General features: G+C 42.0%; 1 protein-coding gene across 1 annotated transcript; it reads left to right on the top strand.

Moving 5' to 3' along the window:
* The first annotated feature begins 1,144 nt into the window (after positions 1–1,144).
* On the top strand, positions 1,145–18,555 carry LOC126212607 (poly [ADP-ribose] polymerase tankyrase-1-like). Its single transcript, XM_049940037.1, has 2 exons — positions 1,145–1,833; positions 17,986–18,555. Exons 1-2 carry the CDS (start codon positions 1,529–1,531, stop codon positions 18,491–18,493), a joined length of 813 nt encoding a protein of 270 aa, XP_049795994.1. The 5' UTR covers positions 1,145–1,528; the 3' UTR covers positions 18,494–18,555.
* The last annotated feature ends 1,448 nt before the right edge of the window (positions 18,556–20,003 follow it).

Raw genomic sequence — 20,003 nt, 5'->3', positions numbered from 1 at the left:
AACCCAAAGAGATTTTTAGATACCTGTTTCCAATTTCTTCCCCCTATAGGCCGATTCCTGTCTTCTAAGCGGGTAGGAAGTCAAAAAATTTTTTAAAAAATCGACTTTTCTAAAATATGTCTGTTTTGTACAATACATCTTTCTGAATAGTTTGATGTATAAAACACATATATTTCAGTGATTATAAGGCACGCTATTTGGTCCTACGTGTACCAAGATGAAGCGCTACACCCCTTACCACAGACGTCTGCTGTCATACATACGTGTATTTCACTGTGTAGAAGTCGAATGTTTATATTTGCGCCAGAGATGGGCATACGTGTAACAAAGGACTATCTTGATGGCGGCACCCAAACACCAATGAAAGCTTTAATGAATGTGCATGGAAAAGATTGCCAAAAACCAATTTCTGTGTGGAAGAGATGCACTTGCTGTTGGTGTTTATGATGCAGTTACATGTTTTGATGATGGTGTGCAAAGCCGGATATATATTTTAGAGAAAATGGGAATCAAGGGCAAAGTGAACTGCATCAAAGCTTTATATGGGATGAACAGAGAGCGTGTAGTGAAAGCACGTAAATCATTTTTGGAAGTGATAAATTCGGAAAAAGTGAATCATAGAAAAGACGAAAACTGATTCACAAAATGGAAAAAACCCTCTTTATGGTGATGGACAGTTCTAAAAGATGCCAAATGCTGCCAGAAACTTTAATGGCCATTTTCTGCAAAACACAAATTTCTGTTCTCAGGTACATGTAACATCCAAAATAAATATCCCCTTCCTTTTCCAACGTGGTATCCTTATTAAACACAAACTCCTTGATGCAAAACTCTAGAATTTTCCATCTCTATTAAAAACTGTGGTAAAGTTTGAGATAATTAACTATAAAATTTGAGTTTTTTCTAAACATGAAGTTTAAAATGTAGCAGGTCATTCATTTTCTTGTAAGTTAAACAAAATCTAGAATTTCATACACCTTAATGTATGGATTGTATGCTGTGCAAAATTAATCGAAGAATCTCTCTTACTTATGAAGAAAAGTGTACCTATAGCAAAAAATGCAGCCAATAGTAAGTGAAAAAATTATAAAGTTCCACATGTAAAAAAAATTTATTTCCTTGTGTTTTTGATCTTTCACTGCTATGATTGTGAATCCTGGTCATGCTGACAAAAATTCTATGAATTTATTTGTAAAAATATAGACAGTAGAATTTAGTATCTTGTGGTGCCTCTTCTGCTCCATGTCGGCCCGCTTGACGTCCAACCCGCTTAACATACGAGCTACAAATACCATCTCATGACGGTAGTACCACATTAAGTGCATTTAAGGGTTACTGACATTCAAATTTTTTTTTGTGATATACGCTGTTGTGTATTGAAATTATGTTGACCAATTGGTGTTGTAAGCACAGTTGTTGAGCTTTGTACACATCTTATATTTATGCTTTACTTTGTACCAAATATTGTGTAATATGCTAGGCTACAGGTATGAGAAAATGAGGAGAAGGAAGATGAATGATTACCTGAATGCTGTCATTCATCTTGCGTGGGCCACTACTGTCGTTGGCAGTGTGTGTTCTATTATCTGTGTGTGGACAGTACCTCAGCTGTACAGTCTGTGGTAATCTGCCCACTGGACTCGATGTGAAAACCGTTTTGGAAGCAGTGTTCCTTCTGCGCAGCACGCCAAGCGCTGGAGAGAGCAGGACCGGCCCCTCCTCGCAGCCGCACAGTGGCCACAGCGACGACGGCCGGAGCCCAGCCACAGCTGTGTCCCCCACCTCTCCCCAGACGACTCCCCAGCCTGATGACGTCGCCATCTCTCTCCTGCGGTGAGTTCAGCCACTTAACGTGTAGACTGACCACAATCACAACGCGACATGTTGGGCAGTTAGCCAAGTGATAAAGTCAAGAAATCGAATGTCGCTATTTTACGTTTTTGACGAAGCAGAAGTTGTAGTTCTCGTATAAAGTTTTTCCTTTCATTAATTGTGACGTTCGACGAGGCAAGGATATAAGGGGATCCATACACCCCTCTACAGGTTTGTTACATGACTCGTTTTCAGTTCCTAACACAGCTGACTTGTGTAAGATAACACTAAATATTTCCCCAAAATTAACGACTGTGCTGGTGTGTTGGGAGCAATTTCAGTTTTCAGAGAAAACTCTGTCTAGTAATCTCGCAGAAAGCCCTAAGATGTTCTGGTAATACATTAAGCACACTAGTGGAAAGAAGCAGTGAATAACCTTCACTGTGTGATAACAATGGTGAAGTCACTGGTGACAGTGCCACTAAAGTAGAGTTATTATACATAGTTTTCCGAAACGCCTTGACCAAATAAGAAGAAATAAATATTCCTGAATTCCTATTAAGAATAACTTCAAAGTGAGAAACATATAAGCAGATATCCTCGGTGTAGCAAAGTAGCTTAAATCACTTAATAAAGGCAGGGCCTCCGATCCAGATTGTATGTGTCAGGTTCCTTTCAGAATATGCTGTCATAAAAGTTCCATATTTAGCAATTATATACATCAGCTCGCTCACAGAAATATCCGTACCTAAAGACTGGAAAACTGCTCATGTCACACCAGTACACAAAAAGGGAAATAGGAGTAATCCGCTGAATTACTGGCCCATATCACTAACGTCGATTTCCAGTAGGGTTTTGGAACATATGCTGTCTGAACATTATGAATTACCTCGAAAAAAACGATTTATTGACACATTATCAGCAAGGGCTTCCTGTGGAACACAACTAGGTCTTTATACTTGTGAAGTAATTAGTGCTATCGACAGGGGATGTCAAAAGATTCCATATTTTTAGATTTCCTGAAGGCTTTCCTAGCCTAACTGCGTGCCTATTGAATATTGCCTCAGTTGCGCGACTGAATTCGCGATTACTGTCAGAAAGGCGCCAAGTAAAGCAGATGTAATATCGGGCGTTCCCCAAGGAATTGTTATAGGCCCTCTGTCGTTCCTGATCTATATTAACGACGTAGGAGGTAATATGGGTAGCCCTCTTAGATTGTTTGCAGATGATGCTGTCATATACCGTCTTGCAAAATGATTTAGATGCGATATCGGTATGGAGCGAAAAGTGGCAATTGACCCTGAACAAAGAAAAGTATGAAGTTATTCACACGAGTACTAAAAGAAATCCACAAAATTTCTATTACGCGATAATTCACACAAACCTGAAGGCTATAAATTCAACTAAATACTTAGGGATTACAATTACAAATAACCTACACCGGAACGATCACGTAGATATTGTTGTGGGTAGAGCAAACGAAAGACTGCGAATCATTGGCGGAACACTTAAAAGGTGGAACAGGTCTGCTAAAGAGGCTGCTTACACTACGCTTGTCCGCCCTATTCTGGAGTACTGCTGTACCGTGTGGGATCCGCATCGGATGGGACTGACGAATGACATCGAAAAAGTTTAAAGAGGGGCAGCTCATTTTTTATTACCCCGAAGTAGTGGAGATAGTGCCACGGACATGATTCGTGAATTGGATTGGCAATCATTAAAACAAATGCGTTTTTCATTACGATAGGATCTTATCATTAAATTCAACTACCAGTTTCCTCCTCCGATTGTGAAAACATTCTGTTGGCACCCACCTAAACAGCGAGAAATGATCACCACGATAAAATAAGAGACCTCAGGTCTCGCACAGAAAAATTTAAGTGCTCGTTGTTCCCGCGCGCCGTACGAGAGCGAAACGGTAAAGACACAGCTGGATGGTGGTTCATAGAACCCTCCGCCAGGCACTTTATTGTGAATAGCAAAGTACTCACGTAGACGTGGATGTAGATGGTTTCCTATCTTATGAATTAACTATGAGGGGAGAAACCTTATCTTGGATTTCCACGATTATTCTCCCAACGGTATGATGAGGAATTCTCTCACAGGGTGTGTGGTAACACCGCAGCTGAGGGAGCGGAATCAGTTGAGATCCGTGGCTTATATCCTACTGCGAGAGACGTATGTGGCAACGTCTAGTGGCAGTTTTTGGGAATCATTCGTGGCAACAACAGCTTCAACGAAAGTGGAAGTCGGACCTGTCGGTGTCCTACTGATTAAGGCGGCCATTTTAGATCACGAAAAATTTTGTCAATCCTATTGTGTGGGCATGGTTGAGTGGAGATGGACACAGTAGCCATATGTCGAGAGCTGTAAAACCTTCTGTAGCTCAGGGAGTTTCACAGGCGACCTGACATAAATTTTTCTTTTTATTCATCGCAGACCAGTTTCAGTGTAAATTCGTCGTGACTTCACTTTTCTTATTTGAAATCATAGATCTATAGTGGTAGTCACCGATATTTGACTGACGCTTTGTAAAATAATCCTGTCTGATAGTGAACTGATATTGTTGCAGGACACATTTCAGTTGATACCTGAATTCTACAGGCCTAAAAGTGGCAATTCAGAGTATTCAAATGCCTTTACAATTAATGAGAGCAGAATCCAACAAGTTACTGGACAATAGATGAGTCTGACCTTACCAAGTAGTTTAACAATGAGAATGGGATCAGTAATGTTTCAGTGGACTTATGAAAACATATTCTCTCCCAGTGATTCAAGGATTTCGGGCTTTAATTACCTATTATGGTCAGCCACAGATGTACGATGTCTTACATTTAATGTTTGCACCAAATTGAGCAAATACTTCTCAGAATACTTTTCCCAGTCTAAAAGCTTTATGCACACAGGCAGTCAACAAAACATAATCCATGGGTCTGATAATATAGAAAGATACAGAGAATGTACGCTGAAATTTTATAAGATACTGATAGGTATTTACCCAATTTGTCGAATACAAATAGCATCAGCCATTTGACATAAGAAGACAACCAACGAGAAGTAAGTGTAGCAGGAAAGACTAAAGATAGAGAGATCAGCGAAGAAGACTGTGTAGATGAGCCAGAAACTCGTCAATGTAAGATGATGCAGCATAATCAATAATAATTAATGAATATGATGTCAGGCAACGTCTGTAAATTATGTTGTACGTACTAGACATAAAATTGGCAGAAGCTCAGGAGAAAATGAGCAGAAAACAAATTAGAAAATAAATTATTGTTGTTGGACAAGAGACAAGACATGGAAAGGAAAGAATGTTCCAGCATAAAAAGACTGACATAAAAAGAGGAGAAAGCTGGCTAAACAGCAACAGAGAAACATCAGCATGAGGATATAAAATATTAAGAGCAGGAAATGAAACATATTAAGACAATACTCGATAATGGAGTGAAAAGTGTGTTGAAAGAGAGCTAAAAAAGCCAGGATGGATAGCAGATCGTGCGTAACATGGTAGTAATGTGAATAACAATGTACGGGGAGAAGAGAGCCAAGGCTTCCTTTTTTCTTCGGTATCAGACGGCTGAGGTGGAAGAGGTCCTACATAAACATAGGCTTTGGGAGACTAAAAGCGTGAACAGCTTTAAACAAAAATAGTTTACAATCATAAATACACAGATGGAAAAGAATCACAAAACCAAAAACCTGTTAATATAGAATAGTGAAGCGTCGGGAATACATTTGCCAGGGTAACATATTTAACTGATTAACTCTGCAAGATCGCAAGTTAATGTAAGTGCGAGATAAGCCACTGGAAACGTGAAATGCTGGAGCACTGTAAGGAGGTCGAATGCAAGCGTGCAGACATGCATGCATTGTGTTGCTCAAGTATCGGATGTCAGTATTTGAAATGGAGTTCGATGCCTGATGCACTTGGTTGGTAAGTACAGGGACGATTAATGCTGTGGGTGAATGATGCCAGAGGAACTGTATGATGATGTCCCATATCTACTCTGTTGGAAACAGACCTGGTGATCGAGCGTGCCAAGAGACATGTCAACACTCTATAGAGTATGTTAGGTTACAAGAGCGGTAAGTGAGCGAGCGTTATCCTGTTGAAAAACTGCCCCTGGAATGCTGTTCGTTAATGGCAGTAGAATGGGTCGAATCACCAGATTGAAACAGACAAGGTGTGTGGGATAACCATGAGAATGTTCCTGCTGTCCCAGGTCATAACTCCAGATGTAGGTCCAGTGTGTTAACACACAGAAAGGCTGTGAGTTTTTTTCAGCTGATTTTATCAATAGACTGGGGGCTCTTCGTCTTAGCAGTGTAAAACTTCTAGTAAGTTTTGATGTCGTCTCACTTTTTACAAAAGTTCCTCTTGCAGATTTGACACTGATTGGTAGCATGTTTCCTATTGATATCACTGCTTTGTTCAGGCATGCTCTTTCCTCAACTTATTTTATGTTTAATCAAGAATATTTTGAACAGAATGACGGTGTCGCCATGGGTAGTCCTCTGTCTCCTTTGGTGGCCAACCATTTTATGGAGGATTTTGAAGAGGGAGCGCTTGAATCGGCTGCCCTGAAACCAACAGTATTTTGGCGGTATGTGGATGACACTTTCATAGTGTGGCCTCATGGAGAAGATAAATTAATGGAGTTTCTACATCACCTCAACTCCATTCATAGCAACATCCTGTTCACCATGGAAATAGAGAAAGATGGTTGTTTGCCTTTCTTGGATGTCCTGTTTCGAAGGAAGAATGATGGTTCTCTAGGGCATTCAGTTTACCGGAAACCCACTCATACTGATTTGTACCTGCAAGCATCGAGTTGCCATCACCCATAGCAAACCATGAGTTTGCTTAAAACACTTGTTCATAGAGCTCATACTGTCCCAGATCTAGATAGCTTACCTCAAGAACTCGCCCATCTAAAGACAGTATTAAGTGAAAATGGGTATTCCATCCGGCAGATTAACAGGGCACTAACAGTTAAAACTAAGAAGCAGGAAGTGAATAAAGAGGAGAACATGCCGGAACAATCTTTAGCTTTTCTTCCTTTCGTTGGCAACACGTGGTTTAAAATAGCAAGAATCCTCCGAAAATTTCAGGTAAAAGTAGTTTTCCGCCCACCATCGAAGATTGCGGACCTTGTGGGATCCGTTAAGGACAATCTGTTGCTACGAAAGGCCGGAATTTACAAAATATCGTGGCAATGTGGTATGGCTTACATAGGTCAAACCACACGCACCGTGAAAGAACGCTGCACTGAACATCAACGTTACACCCGCCTTTTGCAGCCAAGCAAGTCCGCTATTGCTGAACATTATATTGCTACTGGACATTCAATGGAGTATGAGAAAACAATGATTTTGTCCACAGCAACGTCTTTCTGGGACTCCATTATTAAAGAATCCGTAGAAATACGACTGGCGGAAAATCTGTTAAACCGTGACAGCGGCTACCAGCTGGACAGTGCATGGAATCCCATCATCTCCACGATTTGCTCAAATCGAATACGACAGAGTGCGTCGACGGCCGTGGCAAACAGCAACGCAGATGGTGACGGAGTTCCGCTATTCCACCATCGAGGGCGCTGCCGGAGGGCAGTGTGCTTCAACTACCAAGTTTTCGACTCATGCGCAGAATAGTTACAGCACGCTATATATTGCGGAACGGGGGCCGTTTTCGCCAGTCTGCGACGGCTCACCTGAAGATGACTGGCAGGTGCCCAGTTGAAATACCGTGCGACGTATTGAACGACCGGCTGCAAGCCCGAAATCTGTTTGAACACACAGAAAGGCTGGTTGTAAGCCCCGAAATGGCCTAATCAAAACATGGCCATTACAGCCAGCGAGGCTGGTGGTTTGGGATCAGTGAGACGCATGTTACAGGGCATCTGGTTCGGAGTTGCCTTTAAAGTAACCCATTTGTAAGAGTTCATTGTGTTACTTGGTAACACCTGCTGCTCAAACTGCTGCTGGAGTTGTATTACAATGCGCCAGAGTAATACGCAGAACACGATGGTCTCCCCTCTCAGTAGTCCCACGTGGCCGTCTGTAACCCAGTCTTCTTGCTACCGAAATTCTTCTGATCACCGCTGCCAGCAGGCATGTATAGTGGCTACATTACTGTGAAATATTTCTACATCACGGAAGGAACAACCAGAATCTCGTAGCCCTATTACAGACTTCGTTTAATCCCTATGAGATGTTGATAAATGCGTCTTTGTCGTCTCAAAGACATTTTTTCCCTACATAAACTCACTAAGTCCAGTCTCAAAATGTAACTAACGCTAAAGCCCGTTACAGCGTATAATTAAAGCAGGCTTCATTTGCTTCCTCACAATGGTGCTACTAGCACCACTCTTAAGCGACGTGACTGCCGCAAAAAGTCATCATCATTCAGATGTAGAAACACGCCTACCAACTTTCGTTAATGTCGCACACCTTTATCTTGGTGCTGCAGTCCTTCATTGTATGTACTATTTCGAAAGTAAAAGACGTTGTTAACAATGTTACCAAAATCTCAAAAAGTTCTTGAACGACTTACTTCACATTTTTACGCGATACTCTAATGAACGTTGGGACAGTGGTCATGAGATCAGGAGCTGCAGGTGATAACATACTGTTAGTAAATGCACTTGCATTGGTCATCTTTTGCCGCAGCCCATTGACGCCAAATTTAGCCGCACTTCCGAACAGATACGTTGGTAGTACCTTCTGCATTGATTTCTGCGGTTATTTCACGCAGTGTTGCTAGTCTCTTAGCACTGACCAACCTATGTACAAGCCGCTGCTTTAGGTCGCTATCTGAAGGCTGTCAGCCACAGCATTGACCGTGGTGGCAGGTAATGCCTGATATTTTGTATTCTCGGCACACTCTTGACACTGTGGATATTGGAATACTGAATTCCCTAACGATTTCCGAAATGTAATGTTTCATGCGTCTAGCTTCAACTACCGTTCGGTGTGAAAAATCTGTTAATTCTCGCTGTGTGGACATATGGTCACAATCACGTCGGAAACTTTTCACATGAATCACCTGATTACATATGATAGCTCCACCAGTGCACTGCCCTTTCATATCTTGTGTACACGATACTACTGCTATCTTCGTGTGTGCACATCACTTTTGCACAACTTGTCACCTCAATGAAAGTCATTTAGGATTGACATATGTACCATGTTCTAGGTAGCCAAGGCTAAATAACTGCAGAAAACTTAAGACAAAACTTTACACAAACAGTCGTAGGAATGACTGACACAGAATATAGAAAAGTCAAAATAATAATTACCATGGGAATTCCATTCCCAACGTCAGAAGAGAGAGCAGATAAATGGAAAGATTACATTGACAGCTCCTATGAAGGAGGAACTTTTCTGATGACATGGAGGAGGAAGCAATCTGTGTTGCCGTGGAAGATATAGAGGATGTACTGTTACAGGCAATATTTAAAAGAACTCTGGTCGATTTGATAACACGTAAAGCTAAAAGGATACATAAAATTTAATCATGACTACTGAGTTCACAGGGGAAAGTGGCACCCTACGACTATCCAAGTTAGAGTGTAGAATCAATGTACCGTTACACTTTCAGAAAAAAATAATCCACATATTTCGAGAGGTAACAAGGGCAGATAATTGTGAAAACAAAAGCGCAGTCGTCTTTGGAACTCACACATCCGAGCTGCTGATGAGAATGATATAAATAAGAATGGAACAGAAAATTGAGAAACTGTCAGATGACGGTCAGTTTGGTTTTAGGAGAGGTAAAGGCGCCAGAGAGGCAGTTCGAAAGTTGTACTTGATAATGGAAGCAAGTCTGACGAAAAGTCAAAACACAGTCAAAAGTTTTTGTACCTAGAAAAAGCATTCGACAATATAAAATTCTGCAGGATCTTCGAAAGTCTTACGTAAATGTAAGTAAGTTACAGGGAAAGACAGGTAGGTTACAATATGTACAAGAACCAAGAGGGAAGAATACTGGAAGATAAAGAACAAAGTGCTCAGATTAAAAGTGTGTAAGACAGGGTGCAGTCGTTTCCCCTACTATTCAATCTATTCATCGAAGAAGCTGTGATGGAAATATAATAAAGGTTCAAGCGTGGGATTCAGATTAACAGTGAAAGGATGCCTAAGAAAAAATTTGTTGATGACATTGCTGTTCTCAGAGAAAGTTGAATTGAATGGAGAGTCTGATGAGTAAGGAATATTAATTGAGAATGAACCACGGAAATAAATTTCTAATGAGAAGTAGCAGATATTGGAATTTTTTACATTTAAATTGGTGGTCATGAAGTAGACGATATTAAGAAATTCTGGAAGCAAAATAGCTCATGATATACAAAACAAGAAGGACATAAAAAGCATACTAGCAAAGGCAAAATTGGTACAACTAGCCAACATAATTCTACTACTATGAAACAAAGGTCATAATTTGAGGAATAAATTTATGAGAATCTATGTTTAGAGAACTACTTTTATGATACTGAATAGTAGACAGTGGCAAAACACTGGGACTGAGGAGACTACGGGCGTCTGAGATATGGTGCTAGAGAAAAGTGTTGAAAATTAGGTGGGCATGTTGGATATGGAATGAGGGAATACTTCGCAGAATTAGTGACATGGGGAAAGACTGACAAGACGAAGGGGATGTAGAAACTGAAGAGAAAGGCAGATTGGCCTACATCCAGGAGTTAATTGAGCATGTAGTGTGTATCGGCTATTTTGAGATGAAGGTTGGTGCAAGAGAGGAATTCGTGGCAGGCCACATCAAATCAATTGGATAACTACTGGCTAAAACAATTTCATTTGGCAGATTAATAAAAATTATTTGTATTTAATTGTCTTTAGTTCAGAAAGAAAGTTTTACACGTTATTCCTGAAGCTGCAACACACAGTTTGTAACATCAAAATGTAGGTGTTGCCATCACATGCAAATAACATGGCCCGTTTCTCAGTAGACATTCAGTTACATCGACAGATTCTGGACACTCATTAGTGAACATTAATAAGGCATATGTCTAAGTTTCATCTCTATGAAGGCTTTGACTCTGCTGAGGAAACTTTCAGTAATGGGTCTGAATTTCAGTGGAAAAATTAGAACCCATCCTTCCTCAACGTTGGACTCTTCAATCTGCAGCGAAGTCTGCTTCTAACTCATCCCAAAGCAGCTACATTGGATTTAGCTCGGAATTCATGGCAGAATAGTACATTCATGGAATGCTGTTGTCCACAAACTGTCACGTGACAGATAATGATTTATTACAAGGAGCACTGTCTTGCTAATACAAACAATGATACTGTATTGTATGCAGTACATAAAGCTGGAAAACGTGATTGATATGCTGTCGAATTTAGTGTCCTCTTAAGCTCAATAGGGGAATAATAACATAACCATGGATATACCCCATAATGTAACGCCACCTTCTCACTCCTTCACTTTTGGCATTACACAAAATGGCAGGTAATAGTCATCAACCAAAAACAGAACCTTCCATCGGACTGCCACAGGTGGTTCATCTGTCTGGACAATTCGTTTCCACTCATTCATCGTCCAGAGGCATTACGCTTTACACAGCCGTAAGTGTTGCTTAGTACTGACTGCAGATATGTGTGGCTCATTGGGGGGGGGGGGGGGAGCTACTCGACCATTTTACCCCCTTCTTTTTACCTCCCTGTGGACAGTCGTTATGCTGGCTGCAGTGTTTCATGCGATTTTTTACAACGACCCTCCATAAAGCTCCATGGTCCCTATTGGTCGGTGCATGGATCCGCCTCTTCTACCTTTTGCTATGGTTGTTCCTTTGCATTTCCATTCACAAGGGCTACTGTGTAAGGGTCGAAATATTACTGGTACATTTGTTACTCAGGTCACATTCGAAATTACTGAACCTCCCTGATGGACTCATTCTGCTATTTCTGATTCTCTGCTGACAACACATGTCTCTGCCTCCTTTTATACTGGCAGATCGTCCTTTCATTACATTTGTTGGTCAATCACACATTAGATAGAGGTGTTTAGATAGTTTTGATCCTATTGTGTAGCTTGTCCCAAATGTTATTCAATCTGTATATTGAGCAATCGGTAAAGGAAACAAAAGAAATATTTGGAGTAGGAATTAAAAGAAATTGCTGATGACATTGTAATTCTGTCAGTGACGTAAAAGGACCTACAAGAGCAGTTGAACAGAATGGACAGTGTCTTGAAAAGAGGATATAAGATGAACATCAACAAAAGCAAAACGAGGATAATGGAATATAACCAAGTTAAATTAGGTGATGCTGAGGGAATTAGATTACGAAATGAAACGCTTAAAGTAGTAAATGAGATTTGCTATATGGGGAGCAAAATGATGATGGTCGAAACAGATATGATATAAACTGTAGACTGGCAATAGCAAGGACAGAGTTTCTGAAGAAGAGAAATCTGGTAATGGCGAGTAAGGATTTAAGTGTCAGGAAGTCGTTTCTGAAAGTATTTGTATGCAGTGTAGCCATGAATGGAAGTGAAACTTGGATGATAAATAGTCTACACAAGAAGGGAATAGAAGCTTTCGAAATGTGGTGCTACAGAAGAATGCAGAGGATTAGGTGGGTATATAATACAGGGTGATTCAAAAAGAATACCACAACTTTAGGAATTTAAAACTCTGCAACGACAAAAGGCAGAGCTAAGCACTATCTGTCAGCGAATTAAGGGAGCTACAAAGTATCATTTAGTTGTACATTTGTTCGCTTGAGGCGCTGTTGACTAGGCGTCAGCGTCAGTTGATGCTAAGATGGCGACCGCTCAACAGAAAGCTTTTTGTGTTATTGAGTACGGCAGAAGTGAATCGACGACAGTTGTTCAGCGTGCATTTCGAACGAAGTATGGTGTTAAACCTCCTGTTAGGTGGTGTATTAAACGTTGGTATAAACAGTTTACAGAGAATGGGTGTTTGTGCAAAGGGAAAAGTTCTGGAAGGCCGAGAACGAGTGATGAAAATGTAGCACGCATCCAGCAAACATTTGTTCGCAGCCCAGGAAAATCGACTCGCAGAGCTAGCAGAGAGCTGCAAATTCCACAATCAACTGTATGGAGAGTCCTACGAAAAAGGTTAGTTATGAAACCTTATCGTCTGAAATTGGTTCGAGCACTGTCTGCAGCTGATAAGATTAAAAGAATCGATTTCTGTGATTTTATCCTTGCTCAAATGGAAACAGATGAATCTTTCGTTTCAAAGATTGTGTTTAGTGATGAAGCAACTTTCCACACTAACGGGAAAGTCAACCGTCACAATGTCTGTATATGGGGCACTGAGAATCCACGGGAAACAACTCAGTATGAACGTGACTCGCCTAAGGTGAACGTTTTCTGTGCCATTTCAGCCAATAAAGTTTTTGGTCCCTTTTTCTTCGAAGGTGCTACTGTAACTGGACTACAGTATCTGGAGATGTTAGAGAATTGGCTGTTCCCTCAGCTCAAACAAGAAGCACAACTACCCGAGGCAATGGATCGGCCGCCAGGCAGCCCGTGACAGAGCACTTCATCACTGGCCTCCAAGAAGCCCTGATCTTACCCCCTGCGATTTTTTCTTATGGGGGTATGTTAAGGATATGGTGTTTCGGCCACCTCTCCCAGCCACCATTGATGATTTGAAACGAGAAATAACAGCAGCTATCCAAACTGTTACGCCTGATATGCTACAGAGAGTGTGGAACGAGCTGGAGTATCGGGTTGATATTGCTCGAGTCTCTGGAGGGGGCCATATTGAACATCTCTGAACTTGTATTTGAGTGAAAAAAAAACCTTTTTAAATACTACTTGTAATGATGTATAACAGAAGGTTATATTATGTTTCTTTCATTAAATACACACTTTTAAAGTTGTGGTATTCTTTTTGAATCACCCTGTATAACCGATGAGAAGGTACCGAACATAATTGGGGAGAAGAGGAATTTGTGACACAACTTGAAGCAGGGATCGGTTGGTAGGACATGTTCTGAGGCATCAAGGGATAACAAATTTAGTACTGGAGGGCAGTTTGGAGGCTAAAAATCGTAATCAGAGACCAAGAAATGAATACACAAAACAGATTCAGAAGGATGTAGGTTGCAGTAGTTATTTGGAGATCAATAAGCTTGCACTCGGTAGAGTAGCATGGAGAGCTGCATCAATGCTGTCTCTGGCCGGAAGATCGCAAGAACCTGAACAGTGTATGTAAATGCTGTCAGGTCTTTAGTGTATTCACGCAGCCAAGATCCAGATTGCCTAGTAATTTGAATGGTATGAAAAGCGCATGAAATTCGATGTACACTGGTGTCCAAAATTAAAGCAACAAATTGAAGTTTTGCGAGGTTGCGTTTATTTTGCCGTAAAATAGTACAAACAGGTGATAGTAAAGTAGGGAAAATGTTAAGAACAAGTAACATCAACAACTACAATATGCATAAAGGTAGAAAAAATGTTCTTCGTTTTTTCCAACTTAACAGATTTGCAAACACAATCCAACAACTGGATAATGTGCTCAGCATGGGCTGTGACCACCTCTGGCTCATACAACCCTGACATCGACAAGGCAAGCTGTGAATGATGTCATCAATCTCATGTGGAGGCAATAACACCATTCCTCCTGCATCACTGCTCTCAAGTCTTATGGAATTGTTGGTGGATGCTTGTGTGATGCAACCCATCTCACTACTACATATATTTCGTATGCGTACTACAAACAATTTACAATAAATCCACACATTATAGAATAATTTGTCCTCTATAAAATTTACAATATTACAATGCTAATTTATAAAATAAAATTCACCGAAAACTATATACAGTATAATACAATTTTTTACAGTCTTTGTTTCCCTTTTCATTCTTCCAGAAGTCCACATATGCCCTCGCTACTTTGCTGCACGCCATCAGGTCTTGGGCCGTGCACGCTCTTGGATGGTTTAGTAATGGACATTGAAGCAGGTGGTTCATCGTCTGGATGTTCCCACACGGACACAAAGCACTTTCACTAATTCCCCACTTGTGCAGATTTCTGTTACATCTGTCCATTCTTGAACATAGCCTGTTCAGGGTTTTCCATCTCTCCCACACAAGTTCCGCACCTGATGACAGCACTTCCTCAGAATCGTGTGCATATTCTTGTTGTTCCTGCCACAGCCTTTTTCTAGAAGTTTTTGGTGAACCTGTGAGTGGTTCGGTTGAGTGGAGAAAACTACTTCTTGACGTAAGCCGTTTTGGTAGCATTTGGTACCCATGGAGCAGATGATGTTGATTTTGAACCTGTTTTGTTCGTTCAATTCTGCTCTGTATTGAACGTCGGACATTTGGCGGAGCAATTCCTGACAAGCAGTATAGGTGTTCTACTCTTGTTGGCTTAAGACATCCAGTAATATGTCTACACCTCTGGTTCAGGACAGTGTCCAGCTTGCAAACTCAGCAGCAGAGTAACAGAGTGCCATTGCGGTGGTGCGTAAAACTTTTGGATTAGGTCGAGATTTTGATGTTGTTAGCTTGCCAAGTAAGTTATTCCGTGATTGGATTTCTGCCCTGCTCTTCTCAATGTGCCACTTGAATGACAGTGTCCTACAAGAGTAACTCCCAAGTTCACTGGGAGAGGGCAGTGTGTTAATCTTGTGACATTCCACCAAACATTCAGTTCTTGTTTCGTCTCTCTGTTGTTAAGATGGAATAGGCGAGTCTGGGTCCTACTTGGATTGGGATTCAACTGATTTTCATTGTAATAGTTGGTGAGATTTTCCAGGTTCTTTGCTAGTATTTCCTCAGTATCCTTGTAGTTTTATGCCTGAGCTGCTATTGCCCTATCATCAGCATAAATGAAAGATCTTGACCACGGACTAATAGGCTGGTCATTTGTATAAATATTGAATAACATGGGGGCAATAACACTGCCCTGGGGAAGCCCATCATTTTGTAGTCTCCATCTGCTCTTGTTACCATGGAACTCAACAAAATACCTTCTGTTAAATAGAACTGATTCGAGTACAGCAGTCAATTGAGGGCGTTTTGTTGTTTTTTCCACTTTTGCAAAGAGATTTCTGAGGTAGAAGGTATCATATGCTTCCATAATATCTATAAACACGATCCCCATAGTAACTCTTTTCTCAAACCCATCTCCAATATAGTGGATTAGGCTGAGAGCTTGACTGGTACAAGATTTGCCATGCCGAAATCCTGCTTGCTCTTTTATTAGGATGCCCTCAGTAAGCTCTTTGAATCTGCTTAGTATCAAACAGTTTGTGTGTTGTACACAACAGAGAGATTGGCCGATAACTCTTAGGATCTTCTGGGTCCCTACCAGGCTTAAAAATTGCAGTTATTTTTGCCTGTCCCTAGATTTCAGGATTTCGTCCAGTTGTCCAACAGTAGTTCATAAACTCCAACAGCCACAATTTAGAGCGAACACCAAGACGTATCATCTGTTCATTTTCAATATCATCTACGCCTGCGGCCTTACCAATCTTTAAACTTTTGATTGCTTCTTTCAGTTCTGATATTGTAAATGTATGATCGAGTGTATCATTATTTTCTTCTTGGAAAGCATTTAGTCTACTCGTATGCCCTTTCTTCAGTCTGTGTTTCGCTTTACCGTTTTTCAGCGGTTGGGAGGCTATTTGGTTTGCTGTACCGCCAGCAAAGCCTGGTGTACCTGCAGGTATACCATCTAATTTTTGAGCAGTCTCTACGCTTTCCGACTACTGTCAGTCATGTTAATGCTTTCTACAGTGTGTTACCACTTCTGTCTTCTATTTTCAATCATTGTTGTTATGACTTCTTCGCCCGCCTCCATTGTTTATGGGGAGAATGGGTTGGCATCATAAAGACCACAATACGTTTCGTATTTCTCTTTTGTCTCTTCGCTGTAGCCTTGAATGTACGATTTTCTACATCCTCTTGTGTACTCTGCCGTGCACAGTATTTTAAAGCTTTAACAAACTCACTGAAGTTTTCTGGTAGAGGTGTGTATCTACGATATGCTCTATGGGATTCAAATTGGGAGATCGGGCTTACCATCCCAGGTGTGCAATATCTTCCATTTCCAAGAAAATGTCAATCTGCTGATCTCTATGGGGCATACCTTCATCGTCCATCAATACGAAGTGGTAGGCCACAGCACCTCGCAACGACGGCATATGAGGTTCCAAGATCTCGTCACGATACCTGACAGGAGTTGCCAATTCACCCATACAATGTCATGAAGAGGTGTTCATGTAGTCCACGTAATCACTGAGGACACCATTAAAGAACCACCCAGATATCAGTCTCTTTTGCACGATATTTGGGTCACGAAATCCTGTTCCACGTTCCCTCCATATGAAAATCCGTCGAGAATCACTCTCCAGACCATTTTGGGACTCACCTGTGAAGATAACATTGGCCCACTGTTCGGCCATTCGGTGGGATGTTGACGACTTCACTCTACACATTTCTTTCTATGAAGTGTCAGAGGTACATAAACAATGGGCCCCTGACAATAAGTCGCACTCTGGTGAGATCTTCTGTGTAACGTTTGCCTAGATACAGCACATCCAGTGCATCCTGCAAGGTGAGGTGCCAGTTGCTGTGTAGTAGTAAGGCAGTACCGTGATGCCCTTTTAACCAAATAACGGTCCTCCCTTTCTCGTATCAGATGTGATCTGCCCTCGAGATACAGTTTCCGTCTCTACGAACAGTCGCCACATCTGAGAAACAACAGTGCGATTCACATCAAGCCATCAGACCACATCAGGTTGTGACTGTCCTCCTCCCATTCTTCCTATGGCCCTCCACTGCGGAGAGCCTGGTATGCATCTTCTCTGCACCATACTGCACCATCTGTGACTGCGTCTACAGCGATTGCGGATGTGGGAGTACCCAGCAAACACTACCCTATTGCTAGCTGCACTGACTTCGTCGTGGGCGTGGTTGTCCTTTGACTGGAATGCTAACTTCCGTGTAGAACACGGTTGTGCAGATATCTGTTGACAGTTTGCATGATTACATCGTGAATTGGACACAGGACGGGAAATCGCATTTAGAAGCTTTAATTTTCGACACCAGTGCATTGCAGTAACCTTCTTGACTTTAAGGGACTCATCACAGTTCTGCTTTGGCCATAGTGTTTCATCCTCGGGCGTGTGCGTTTGGAGCTATTTGTAAGTATTCTCCTTTTGTTGCAGGGATCTTTCTGGAGAAGAGAAGGGCAGATTGCTGATTGCAGCAGCTAAGGAGGGGTCAGTGAGCAAGGTGCGAAGGTTGCTGACAGTGGGGGCGGACGTGGAGGTGATGGACGAGAACCAGCAGAACTCACTGCACTGGGCAGCAGCCAGGGGACACTTGGAGGTGGCGAGGCGTCTGCTGGAGGATGGAGCTGATGTCAACGCCAGGGACCGCTGGCAGAACACGCCTCTGCATCAGGCTGCATGGAATGGCCAAGCACCCGTGGTGCGGCTGCTGGCAGCATCCCCTGCCAACCATAACGCCAAGGATAAATATGGGAACACACCACTGCACGATGCGGCACGGCGTGGCCACCCAGACGCGGCGACTGCGCTACTGGAGGCAGGGGCTGACAGAGAAGTCAGGAATGACGATGGGGACACGCCGCTGGACCTAGCCAAGCGGAACAACCACCAGCGGCTAGTAGACATCCTAGGATCAAATATAGTGCAAACGACTGTGAAGTAAAATAGAAGAAGCCTTCTATGTGACCTTTGTTACTTATAAAATAAATAATACAGAAAAGTTTATCCTGCAGCCTTGGTTTGCACCCATATTTACATAGTACAACCAACGACCCAAGTACCATTGCACCAAGAGTGCTTATAGACGACTGTAAGTTCAAACGGGGACTCTCCTTTTGCTGAAAATTCAAAACAAACTGAATAATTCTCGATTACTAACGAACACCAGTTTTCTACAATATTTTTTTACTGAAAAATACTTTTTAGGTGCATGTTTGGTGCTATGTGGAACTTATATAAAACTCTTATAAATTTCCTTATATCCAGATTGCTGACACATAAGCTCTGTACTTAAATTACATCTTCATTTGAGATCTTTCACTGAATTTACTTCTGTACCTAATGTGCTGACAGTCCAGCAACTTGTGTCTGCAGTTAAAAATTGGTATTATTACCAGTACTTACAACACATTAGTTCCGATTCCAGACTGAATTTTGTTGTATACTGCCAAGCTGTCGACATCCGGTGGCCTAGGAAATCTCCTTCTCCGATCACTAGACAATACTTGTAGCAAATCGTAATAAACAGTTTTATTACGAAATGAATCAATCACATTACTTAACTCTGCAAGCAAAGGGCGACATGCAAGAAAGAAATCTCTTCAGCATACACAATTCCTAAGTCACTGGTCTTGATGTGACTAATCTCTGATATAGAAATGGCCGCGACAAGCTGGGAGTGGCGCGCATGTTCTCTTCCCCTGAAGGCCGCAGCTGCCGCGTTGTCGTTGTAGACGGAGGTGGGTCAGCGTGATATTGGGTGACGTCTTCTTCACAGCCCTGTCTGCTCTATCGTTCCCGACTGGGGTGACAGCGCTTGACTTTACGCCATAGCATTCCTCCCCCAAAACGACGGACCGTCGTCGTATAAGGAGCGCGACAACGAGAGGGAAGGCCGGAGCGTGGATGCAGCGATGGACTGGAAACTGTGGCTGCAGCAGACGTCAGGCTTCCAGTTGTAGCCCGCTATCTGGCCTGCGCTCAGGTGGAAATGTCCCCCGGAAAACGCACAAAAGGGCACGCATCCAACTCCTGAGACCCATAAGCAGATGGAGAAGCCGCAAGCTGCTGCGGCATTGGCGGGTCCAACTATAAGCGTATACCACAAGCAACCAAAAGATCCCACAAAATCTATGTGCACACATTGCCATGGTGATTGCGACTTAAGCCAAGAAGAGAATTTTTATGACGGAGCGAACCGATTTCCCGCACATGCGTGACGCTGTTCTGTTTGGCTGTTCGTACCCTGCCAAATACAATATCGACGATCTAACTGTTTCGTAATAATCCCCCAGAGTCAGTCCACTATCATTTTGAACAAGAATCACCCCTCACTTCATATCGAGGCTATGCCGACGTGCAAAGTATTGGCGCGCTACGGAGTTCTTAATGCTATACTATGAGCGAGGCAAATTGTGCGGATGTAGTTCAGCAGAACGTCCAAATCTGAATCA

This window comes from Schistocerca nitens, chromosome 11 (genome assembly GCF_023898315.1).
Source record: "Schistocerca nitens isolate TAMUIC-IGC-003100 chromosome 11, iqSchNite1.1, whole genome shotgun sequence".
Taxonomy (NCBI): Eukaryota; Metazoa; Arthropoda; class Insecta; order Orthoptera; family Acrididae; genus Schistocerca; species Schistocerca nitens.
This window is presented reverse-complemented; position numbering and strand designations above follow the sequence as displayed.